This window comes from Nerophis ophidion, linkage group LG14 (assembly GCF_033978795.1).
Source record: "Nerophis ophidion isolate RoL-2023_Sa linkage group LG14, RoL_Noph_v1.0, whole genome shotgun sequence".
Classification (NCBI taxonomy): domain Eukaryota; kingdom Metazoa; phylum Chordata; class Actinopteri; order Syngnathiformes; family Syngnathidae; genus Nerophis; species Nerophis ophidion.
The window spans coordinates 51547606-51560129 of record NC_084624.1 but is presented as its reverse complement, the minus strand read 5'-3'; the positions used below and the strand labels follow the sequence as shown (position 1 = coordinate 51560129).

Here is a 12524-nt window from a genome sequence, read left to right as displayed (position 1 = left end):
TAAGTGCTAAAAATGTTTTTGCTTGCGGCGCTAGGGGTGTATCCATCCATCCATTTTCTACCGCTTATTCCCTTTCGGGGTCGCGGGGGGCGCTGGCGCCTATCTCAGCTACAATCGGGCGGAAGGCAGGGTACACCCTGGACAAGTCGCCACCTCATCGCAGGGCCAACACAGATAGACAGACAACATTCACACACTAGGGCCAATTTAGTGTTGCCAATCAACCTATCCCCAGGTGCATGTCTTTGGAAGTGGGAGGAAGCCGGAGTACCCGGAGGGAACCCACGCATTCACGGGGAGAACATGCAAACTCCACACAGAAAGATCCCGAGCCTGGATTTGAACCCAGGACTGCAGGAACTTCGTATTGTGAGGCAGACGCACTAACCCCTCTGCCACCGTGAAGCCCGCTAGGGGTGTAACGTACACAAAAATTTCGGTTCGGTACGTACCTCGGTTTAGAAGCCACGGTTCGGTTCATTTTCGGTACAGTAAGAAACTAACAAAATATAAATTTTTTGGTTATTTATTTACCAAATTAGTAAACAATGGCTTTATCCTTTTAACATTGGGAACACTATAATAATTCTGCCCACGTTAATCCACATTAAACTGCCTCAAATTGTTGCTTGGATTAAATCAAATGAAAAAACCTTTCTTCTACATATAAAAAGTTTATCATTTAACAGTTTCCATTAAAACTGTTTAATGTCAACTCATCATGCTTAATTTATTACAGCATTTGGGAAGCCTGTAGTTGACTTTTATTATGTAAATGTTGTATTTTTATCAACATGTGATAGCAGGGACCCTGCTATTCAAAACTAGGCTGCTACATTACTAATGATTCATGTAACTATAGCTGAAAAATAGTACAATTGCAATAGGAGAGACTATTCATCCCTAAACACCATGGAGTTCAATGAAATAACAGACAGAAGGCCTTTGCTGCCCCTAAAACACGCACACGCACGCACACACACACACACTCACACACACACACACAGAAAGAATAGCTAACGTTACGCTAGAAGCTAATTAGCCTTCATCTCAAGCCTATACTGTGAGCGAGCTGAGCTGCAGTTTAAGTTTCTAGAAGGTCAACGGGCTCATAGTGATGTTTGTAATAGTTGTGACTGGGAAGTGTTTAGTATAATTTGGGTAGAGTCCGCTCCTCCCCTGCTAGACGAATATCTGCTCGACGCTAAAGCATTGACGACATCGCTCTGAAGTCTGAATATGCACTGCTGATTGGCTGTTATATCACTCTGAATACGCACTTCTGATTGGCTTTGTATGTAACCAATCTGATGGTTGTGTGGGCGGGACAATGAGACAGAGGCAGAAAGCAGAGCAGCTTGTGAAGACTTCTGCTTCCCAATTTGTTCGGTACGCCCGCGTGCCGAACCGAAACCCCCATACCGAAACGGTTCGATACAAATACACGTACCGTTACACCCCTAGCTTGCGCGCTTTGCATGCTCACATGAATTATTTGTGCCCCAGGTGTGCCCCAGTACAGTATTAGGTCTAGTGACGCCCCTGCCCCTGACGTAAAGAATTTTCTTTTTACTGCTAATTTTCCAGTAGGAGCAGGAATGAAATATGATGAGTCAAAATGGTGAAGCAAGATTAGCCTGCTTGGCATGAATAAGTAGCAGCGATGTCCTTGAAGACTAGGGTTACACCAGCAGGATGACTGTCAAAAACCTCCACATTAGCTTGGAGAGGGAAATGTCTGATAGAGAAGTCAAGTGCTAACAGAAAGTGGATAGTAAAAAAGGTATCTGGCTACAGGAACAAAGAAATGGAGGCTCCTGCATTTTCACATTTGAAGCATTTTGCTGACTCCACTACTGCTGACCATTTATCTCAACGTGGGCTTGAAGAAGAGGGAAAGGACACAAACTGTCACGACTATCTGTTAAAGGCCTACTGAAAGCCACTACTACCCACCACGCAGTCTGATAGTTTATATATCAATGATGAAATATTAACATTGCAACACATGCCAATACGGCCGCTTTAGTTTACTAAATTACAATTCTAAATTTCCCGGGAGTTTCGTCTTGAAAACGTCGTGTAATGATGACGTGTTCGCAAGACGTCACAGGTTTTTAGGAAGTATGAGCGCTGCACACACACACAGCTAAAAGTCGTCTGCTTTAACAGCATAATTATACAGTATCTTTTTAGACCAGTTGATCTGCCGTTTCTTTTCTTTTTCTTCTATGTCCCACTCTCCCGTGTGGAGGGGGTCCGGTCCGATCCGGTGGCCATGTACTGCTTGCCTGTGTATCGGCTGGGGACATCTCTGCGCTGCTGGTCCGCCTACGCTTGGGATGGTTTCCTGCTGGCTCCGCTGTGAACGGGACTCTCGCTGCTGTGTCTTGGATCCTCTTTGGACTGGACTCTCGCGACTGTGTTGTATCCATTGTGGATTGAACTTTCACAGTATCATGTTAGACCCGCTCGACATCCATTGCTTTCCTCCTCTCTAAGGTTCTCATAGTCATCATTGTCACCGATGTCCCACTGGGTGTGAGTTTTCCTTGCCCTTATGTGGGCCTACCGAGGATGTCGTGGTGGTTTGTGCAGCCCTTTGAGACACTAGTGATTTAGGGCTATATAAGTAAACATTGATTGATTGATTGATTGATATTTTGGACATCTGTGTTGCTGAATCTTTTGCAATTTGTTCAATTAATATTGGAGAAGTCACAGTAGAAAGATGGAGTTGGAAACTTTAGCCTTTAGCCACACAAACACACGGTGATTCCTTGTTTAAAATTCCTGGAGGTGAAAACTTACTATGGATCAGAGCACGGTCAAGAGAACATGAAACACGACGGAATGTCAACCAGCAGGTTTCGATGAGAAAATTGTGGTTAAAAAGTCGCTTCTTACCGGAGAAAAGCTGAGCTTGTGTCGTCCATAGCAGCCGTCGACTCCCCTGAGACACTGTGCGTCAAGACACCCATGTTCCCGTCCAAAGGCAAAACCCAGTAAGTCCATCCATCCATCCATTTTCTACCGCTTATTCCCTTTCGGGGTCGCGGGGGGCGCTGGCGCCTATCTCAGCTACAATCGGGCGGAAGGCGGGGTACACCCTGGACAAGTCGCCACCTCATCGCAGGGCCAACACAGATAGACAGACAACATTCACACACTAGGGCCAATTTAGTGTTGCCAATCAACCTATCCCCAGGTGCATGTCTTTGGAAGTGGGAGGAAGCCGGAGTACCCGGAGGGAACCCACGCATTCACGGGGAGAACATGCAAACTCCACACAGAAAGATCCCGAGCCTGGATTTGAACCCAGGACTGCAGGACCTTCGTACTAACCCCTCTGCCACCGTGAAGCCCAGTAAGTCAATTTTGGTCAAAACTGAGCTGATAATAATTTTGGAGTTCCTAGGTGATATGTTTTACATTAGTGTATGCGATATTGTAATTTGTTCCGTAAGTAAGCTATTACGCGCATGGCAGGACCTAGCAACTACCACATAACCGCGTAGATACAACAGAAAAACCTAGTATCTCAAGGGACCAATCGGAGCTTCTTTGTCAGTCGCCTTATTGTCTTTAATGAGACATTTGCACGAATGGGGGCTGACGGTCAACCTGATTATGTGATATTATGGCACGAGGGGATATTTGCAAGATTGGCCCAGGACGTTGCAAGCACCTTCATTAAATGTATTGTTCTTGATTCTTCCCCTTGCATACTCTTTTGGGCAGATAACTGTGGAGGTCAAAATAAAAACTGGACGCTGTACACGGCTCTTGTCCAATGTGCAAACGCAGAATGGGGCCCACCCGAGATTGTGATAAAGTATCTGGAGAAAGGGCACACGTTCATGAGAGCAGATTCAATCCATGGCTCAATCGGCAAGCAAATGAAAGCTCAAGAAAACATCGATACGTTTGATGACTTTGTAGATCTTTGTAAGAAAGCATCAAAATAGATTATTTTTCCTTTGTTTTCGCAAAATCAGCTAGAAGTGAGTTAGTAGGTTTTGTCTTTGGACGGGAGCATGGACGTAGACCTCCGACTATCAGGTACTATTTAACTCACTAAAACACTAGCAACACAATAGAAAGATAAGGGATTTCCTAGAATTATTCTGGTAAATGTGTCTAAAAACATCGTAATCCGTCCCAATGCAATCGCGTTTGTTTGTTTTTTAAGTTTCGTTTTTTTCTAGTCCGCCGCTATCAATATCCTAAAACACGAATCTTTCATCCTCGCTCAAATTAATGGGGAAATTGTCGTTTGGTCGGATCGGTGCGGCGTCTTCAGTAATGCGGACGTTGTATCGATCCGTTGTGGTGAAGAAGGAGCTGAGCCGGAAGGCAAAGCTCTCAATTTACCGGTCGATCTACGTTCTCATCCTCACCTATGGTCATGAGCTTTGGGTCATGACCGAAAGGATAAGATCACGGGTACAAGCGGCCGAAATGAGTTTCCTGCGCCGGGTGGCGGGGCTCTCCCTTAGAGATAGGGTGAGAAGCTCTGCCATCCGGGAGGAACTCAAAGTAAAGCCGCTGCTCCTCCACATCGAGAGGAGCCAGATGAAGTGGTTCGGGCATCTGGTCAGGATGCCACCCGAACGCCTCCCTAGGGATGTGTTTAGGGCACGTCCAGCTGGTAGGAGGCCACGGGGAAGACCCAGGACACGTTGGGAAGACTATGTCTCCCGGCTGGCCTGGGAACGCCTCGGGATCCCCCGGGAAGAGCTAGACGAAGTGGCTGGAGAGAGGGAAGTCTGGGCTTCCCTGCTTAGGCTGCTGCCCCCGCGACCCGACCTCGGATAAGCGGAAGATGATGGATGGATTGTCGTTTTCTCGGTCCGAATAGCACTTTTTGTCAGAGGCTCCCATTAAAAACAATGTGAATATGTGAGGAGCCATCTACATGTGACGTCATCGTCCGGTAGAGGCAGGGCTTTTCTCTTAGCACCGAAAGTTGCGAACTTTATCGTGGATGTTCTCTACTAAATCCTTTCAGCAAAAAAATGACAATATCGCGATATGATCAAGTATGACACAAAGAATTAACCTGCTATCCCCGTTTAAATAAGAAAATCTCATTTCAGTAGGCCTTTAAAAGCAAGAGTCTCGTGGGCTCCATTGATTATTTAGCGGATGCTGACACGGGTGATGATGGGCAGAGGCAGGGGCGCCGAAAAGGGGGGGTAAAGGAGACGGATTTTAGGGGCCCATGATGGAGGGGGGCCCAGAGAGGCCCCTAATGATGATGAAATTATGTGTAGGGGGCCCTGTAAAGATTCTTTCCAGGGGGCCCATAATCCCTAGCGGCGCCCCTGGGCAGAGGAGAAAGCTGTTAATGTTGTATGAACTGCACACAGCGGTCATAATATATAATTGTGTTAGTTTCCCTCTCACCATACATGGGAATGAAAGACCGGTGGTGGAAAAGTGAGAATTGTAATGAAAAAAAAGGAAGCAGGCATCCTACCGGCTGTCCGCAGAGGAGCAGGAGAAGACAAAGCAGCAAAAGCCTCGTCGTCCTCCCAACAAAGCCTCAGCATCCTCGCTCATTACTTGACAACTTCATCCGCATCCTTCCTTCCTTCCAACTCAATCAACGCGTCGGCTCAAACATGGAGAGCGTCGGAAAAGACAAATGTTGGGAAAAGAAAGAGAAAAAAAAGGAGCAGCGGCGAGTCATCGTCAAGACACTTTCAAAGTCCGGATGACTGAGTCACAGCAATGCTGCCTTCAGGTGCGCCTCGGAAAAGACGGACGACACCTCCTTAAATGCCTCAGGGCAGCATCATGCTGGTAATAACTGCACCTTTTATTATTTATATACATCAACATGTCATATTTATTACACCATTCATTCTTCTTTCCCTATCAGAAAATGATCACATAGTGTAAAAAATGAATTCCTACTCCTTTTAAGAGCCTAAACATATCAAATGAAATGTGTTAAAGGCCTACTGAAATGAGATTTTTTTTATTTAAACGGGGATAGCAGGTCCATTCTTTGTGTCAATCTTGATCATTTCGCGATATTGCCATATTTTTGCTGAAAGGATTTAGTAGAGAACATCCACGATAAAGTTGGCAATTTTCGGTGCTAAGAGAAAAGCCCTGCCTCTACCGGAAGTCGCAGACGATGACGTCACATGTTGATGGCTTCTCACATATTCACATTGTTTTTAATGGGAGCTGTCACGCCAAATTTCTTCCCCCCTACAAAAACATTCCGCCCCCCCCCCCATTTACTTCCGGGGTCATGATTAATACAGACGTTTTGTTAACGCTATATTATAAAAATATAACGCTATATTATAAAAATACAGACGTTTTGTTAACGCTGTATTATAAATAAAATAAAAAAACAATTTACAAACACAAGCTATGGGATGACGCATTTACTTCCTGGGTCACGTTTCCTCTTATGTCATCCCATAGCTTGTGTTTGTAAATTGTTTTTTCATTTTTTTTTATAATATAGCGTTAACAAAACGTCTGTATTTTTATAATATAGCGTTAACAAAACGTCTGTATTAATCATGACCCCGGAAGTAAATGGGGGGGAAGGTTTTTGTAGGGGGGAAGAAATTTGGCGTGACAGCGCCTCCAACAAAAAGTGCTATCCGGACCGAGAAAATGACAATTTTCCTATTAATTTGAGCGAGGATGAAAGATTCGTGTTTGAGGATATTGATAGCGACGGACTAGAAAAAAAAAAAGTAAAAAAAAAACACGATTGCATTGGGACGGATTCTGATGTTTTTAGACACCTGGGGGTCCGGTCCGATCCGGTGGCCATGTACTGCTTGCCTGTGTATCGGCTGGGGACATCTCTGCGCTGGTGATCCGCCTCCGCTTGGGATGGTTTCCTGCTGGCTCCGCTGTGAACGGGACTCTCGCTGCTGTGTTGGATCCGCTTTGGACTGGACTCTTGCGACTGTGTTGGATCCATTGTGGATTGGACTTTCACAGTATCATGTTAGACCCGCTCGACATCCATTGCTTTCCTCCTCTCCAAGGTTCTCATAGTCATCATTGTCACCGACGTCCCACTGGGTCATTATTGTCACCGACGTCCCACTGGGTGTGAGTTTTCCTTGCCCTTATGTGGGCCTACCGAGGATGTCGTAGTGGTTTGTGCAGCCCTTTGAGACACTAGTGATTTAGGGCTATATAAGTAAACATTGATTGATTGATTGATTGAAGCTCCATTCACAGACAGAGTCCCATTGCTTTTATGAGCGGTCGAGCGAGTCAAAAGCCGGGAAAAAAAAAATAATAAAGTTCTTTTTTTATTTTTATTTTTTATTTATTTGTGGCGGCCGTAATTCTTAAATGAATGTGTGGGAAACCCTGATACTTTACATTAGTTTTAGGCGATATCACAAGTTTGGCTACCAATCCAATACCAAGTAGTTACAGGGGCAGTAGTGGTCATTCCAATGCCGATACCGTTACTTCAAATTTTCAACATCATTAAATGATTCAAGTTTTGATCTCAATATTAATTAGACGGAAACAAAAGTCATGAAAAAAGGTAGAAAATAGACCATTCATCAGCAGTGCGCCTTATGATACGGTGCGCCCCATGGTACGTAAAATACGGTGTATCGTTTCTCATAGTCATCATTGTCACCGACGTCCCACTGGGTGTGAGTTTTCCTTGCCCTTATGTGGGCCTACCGAGGATGTCGTAGTGGTTTGTGCAGCCCTTTGAGACACTAGTGATTTAGGGCTATATAAGTAAACATTGATTGATTGATTGACACATTTACTCGGTTAATTCTGGGAAACCCCTTACCTTTCTATTGTGTTGCTAGTGTTTTAGTGAGTTTAATAGTACCTGATAGTCGTAAGGGTGTCTCCACGGGTGTCTTGACGCACAGTGTCTCAGGGGAGTCGACGGCAGCTTCATGGACGACACAAGCTCACCTTTTCTCCGGTAAGAACTGACTTTTAAACCACAATTTTCTCACCGAAACCTGCTGGTTGACATTTGGTCTGGGTTCATGTTCTCTTGACCGCGCTCTGATCCATAGTAACGTTTCACCTCTGTGAATTTTAAACAAGGAATCACCGTGTGTTTGGGTGGCTAAAGGCTAAAGCTTCCCAACTCCATCTTTCTACTGTGACTTCTCCAATATTAATTGAACAAATTGCAAAAGATTCAGCAACACAGATCTCCAAAATACTGTATAATTATGCCGTTAAAGCAGACGACTTTTAGCTGTGTGTGTGTGCAGCGCTCATACTTCCTAAAAACCCGTGACGTCTTGCGTACACGTCATCATTACACGACGTTTCGAAGACGAAACTCCCAGGAACTTTAAAATTGTAATTTAGTAAACTAAAAAGGCCGTATTGGCATGTGTTGCAATGTTAATATTTCATCATTGATATATAAACTATCAGACTGCGTGGTCGCTAGTAGTGGGTTTCAGTAGGCCTTTAAGCATGTTTGACTGAAACAAACAATTATAAAACGATGTCCCCTACAATCTACATCTGTTTTCGTCTTTTTTCAGACGTTTGAAGGCTTCCTGGTGTTTAACGTGAGTACAATACCTCAAAATGTAACATTTTTACGCTGTACATCTTATGAAATCAAAGTAAACAGTACATTTTCTACAGAAATGAATGGCTTGTGTCTCCAGGAACCCAATTTAAGAAGTGCCTGATGTGTCAAAAGTCAGCCGCTTCTGTTCCCTAGCTGACGGTGTTCCCTCTAAAGCAGTGGTTCTCAAATGGCGGTACGCGTACCCCTGGGGGTACTTGAAGGTATGCCAAGGGGTAAGTGAGATTTTTTGTTTTAATATTCTAAAAATAGCAACAATTAAAAAATCCTTAATAAATATATTTATTGAATAATACTTCAACAAAATAGGAATGTAAGTTCATAAAGTGTGAAAAGAAATACAACAATGCAATATTCAGTGTTGACGGATAGATTTTTTGTGGACATGTTCCATAAATATTGATGAATAAATAATAATAAATAAATGGGTTGTACTTGTATAGCGCTTTTCTACCTTCAAGGTACTCAAAGCGCTTTGACACTACTTCCACATTTACCCATTCACACACACATTCACACACTGATGGAGGGAGCTGCCATGCAAGGCGCCAACCAGCACCCATCAGGAGCAAGGGTGAAGTGTCTTGCTAAGGACACAACGGACGTGACGAAGTTGGTACTAGGTGGGGACTGAACCAGGGACCCTTGGGTTGCGCACGGCCACTCTGCCACTGCGCCACGACTTAAAGTTTTGTTTTGTTAATTTAGACATGTACACAATTAAAATGCAAGCTCTTTCGAAAAATGATACATTTGCTTTGGATTTCATTCAGATTATCATTAGTTAGTAATGTCAATTAATGGGAAAAACAATGGGACTGGAGGAGGCTGATTTCAATACCGGTAATTTGAAATCGCATAAAGCAGTGGTTCTCAAATGGGTGTACGCGTACCCCTGTGTTAAAGATTTCTTTTTTTGTGAAGAAATGTTTAGAATGAGGGCTTCACGGTGGCAGAGGGGTTAGTGCGTCTGCCTCGCAATACGAAGGTCCTGCAGTCCTGGGTTCAAATCCAGGCTCGGGATCTTTCTGTGTGGAGTTTGCATGTTCTCCCCGTGAGTGCGTGGGTTCCCTCCGGGTACTCCGGCTTCCTCCCACCTCCAAAAACATGCACCTGGGGATAGGTTGATTGGCAACACTAAATGGTCCCTAGTGTGTGAATGTTGTCTGTCTATCTGTGTTGGCCCTGCGATGAGGTGGCGACTTGTCCAGGGTGTACCCCGCCTTCCGCCCGATTGTAGCTGAGATAGGTGCCAGCGCCCCCCTCGACCCCAAAAAGGGAATAAGCGGTAGGAAATGGATGGATGGATGGATGTTTAGAAGTAAGTTGATGAATCCAGATGGATGTCGATTACAATCCCCAAAGAGGGCACTTTAAGTTGATGATTACTTCTATGTGTGGAAAATCTGCATTTATAATTGAATCACTTGTTTATTTTTCAACAAGTTTTTAGTTATTTTTATATCTTTTTTTCCAAATAGTTCAAGAAAGACCACTACAAACGAGCAATATTTTGCACTCTTATACAATTTAATGAATCAGAAACTGATTTTTTCAACCAAAAATGATTTGCTCTGATTAGGGGGTACTTGAATTTAAAAAATGTTTAAAGGGGGTACATCACTGAAAAAAAGGTTGAGAACCACTGCTCTGAGCATATATTTATTTGACAAACTGCTGATTGTAGGAATCAGAAATAATGAACAAACACACTTTAAAAATGTGATACATTTTTATCCTCCACATTATACATTGGCAGTAAGTCGAACACATTTCCAGTGAGGGTTGGACTCCGCCAAGGCTGTCCTTTGTCACCGATTCTGTTCATAACTTTTATGGACAGAATTTCTAGGCGCAGTCAAGGCGTTGAGGGGTTCCGGTTTGGTGACCGCAGGATTAGGTCTCTGCTTTTTGCAGATGATGTGGTCCTGATGGCTTCATCTGACCGGGATCTTCAGCTCTCACTGGATCGGTTCGGAGCCGAGCGTGAAGCGACCGGAATGAGAATCAGCACCTCCAAGTCCGAGTCCATGGTTCTCGCCCGGAAAAGGTGGAGTGCCATCTCCGGGTTGGGGAGGAGACCCTGCCCCAAGTGGAGGACTTCAAGTACCTAGGAGTCTTGTTCATGAGTGAGGGAAGAGTGGATCGTGAGATCGACAGGCGGATCGGTGCGGCGTCTTCAGTAATGCGGACGTTGTACCGATCCGTTGTGGTGAAGAAGGAGCTGAGCCGGAAGGCAAAGCTCTCAATTTACCGGTCGATCTACGTTCCCATCCTCACCTATGGTCATGAGCTTTGGGTCATGACCGAAAGGATAAGATCACGGGTACAAGCGGCCCAAATGAGTTTGGGTCTCTCCCTTAGAGATAGGGTGAGAAGCTCTGCCATCCGGGAGGAACTCAAAGTAAAGCCGCTGCTCCTCCACATGGAGAGGAGCCAGATGAGGTGGTTCGGGCATCTGGTCAGGATGCCACCCGAACGCCTCCCTAGGGAGGTGTTTAGGGCACGTCCAACCGGTAGGAGGCCACGGGGAAGACCCAGGACACGTTGGGAAGACTATGTCTCCCGGCTGGCCTGGGAACGCCTCGGGATCCCCCGGGAAGAGCTAGACGAAGTGGCTGGGGAGAGGGAAGTCTGGGCTTCCCTGCTTAGGCTGTTGCCCCCGCGACCCGACCTCGGATAAGCGGAAGATGATGGATGATGGATGGATTATACATTGTTGAAATTTTAAGCTGCCCTTTTTTATCTTAGCTTTGACTCGCAGTGAATGTTGGTCATGCTCGGTTGGTAGAGCGGCCGTGCCAGCAACTTGAGGGTTGCAGGTTCGATTCCCGCTTCCGCCATCCCAGTCACTGCCGTTGTGTCCTTGGGCAAGACACTTTACCCACCTGCTCCCAGTGGCACCCACACTGGTTTAAATGTAACTTAGTTATTGGGTTTCACTATGTAAAGCGCTTTGAGTCACTAGAGAAAAGCGCTATATAAATATAATTCACTTCACTTTTCAAGCTAATAATTGAAATGCTCCATTTCTTGAAAAATACCGCTATGCAAATACTTTGAATGCACATACCTTGTTATTTTTGTTTTATGACTGAAAGTCGCAAACAGCAGGAAGTTGTTTACTATCAGGACTTCTCGCGGGACTTAACGCGACCTCTTAATGTCTCAGGGCAATCCCAAATTGTCAAGAAACGATTTTTGCTCGTACAAACAGGTATACTCGTAAAATCATTGGTCTAAGTCAGGGGTAGGGAACCTATGGCTCTAGAGCCAGATATGGCTCTTTTGATGACTGCATCTGGCTCTCGGATAAATCTGAGCTGACATTGCTTAACACGATAAGTCATGAATAATTCCACTTGTAAATCACAGTTTTAAAAATAACGTTCAAAATATAAAACATTCTCATGCTTTTTTATGTTCAAGAAGTTGCGTTAATGGTAAGTAGTCATTTATTTATTATTGGTTAGTATGGGGCTTGCCCTCTTTGGGGTTCTTCAGACCACCAAGCACCGACATGAGAGCCCTTTTCAGGGTTACATTATTGTTTTATTTTTCAATAAGTCTCTCAGTTGCTTTCCAGCAATTGTATTTTTCTCTCCCGCTCGCGCTCTGGCTCCAGCCTCCACCCCGTCTCTCCTCCTGGCTGCTGCTTATAACAGAGCGACAGGTGATTAGATAACAAGGCCCAAGTGGGGCATCTACGCACCTGTCGCTGATTTTGAGGCCGGTCCTGGGACCACCAAGTTTAAATAAATAAATAAATGGGTTGTACTTGTATAGCGCTTTTCTACCGTGGCCGCGCGCAACTCGAGGGTCCCGGGTTCAAATCCCACCTAGTACCAACCTTGTCACGTCCGTTGTGTCCTGAGCAAGACACTTCACCCTTGCTCCTGATGGGTTCTGGTTGGCGCCTTGCATGGCAGCTCCCTCCATC

General features: G+C 44.9%; 1 protein-coding gene across 2 annotated transcripts in view; it reads right to left on the bottom strand.

Moving 5' to 3' along the window:
* LOC133568823 (BTB/POZ domain-containing protein 10-like) overlaps positions 1-5730 on the bottom strand; it is a 48460-nt gene extending 42730 nt beyond the window's left edge. The window contains exon 1 of one of the 2 annotated variants that reach the window (XM_061920980.1): positions 5483-5730. In XM_061920980.1, coding sequence (XP_061776964.1) covers positions 5483-5565 — 83 coding nt within the window. In that variant the 5' untranslated portion in view covers positions 5566-5730. The remainder of the gene's footprint in view (positions 1-5482) is intronic. The other variant, XM_061920981.1, reaches the window with a different exon arrangement.
* Between the last annotated feature and the right edge of the window lie 6794 nt (positions 5731-12524).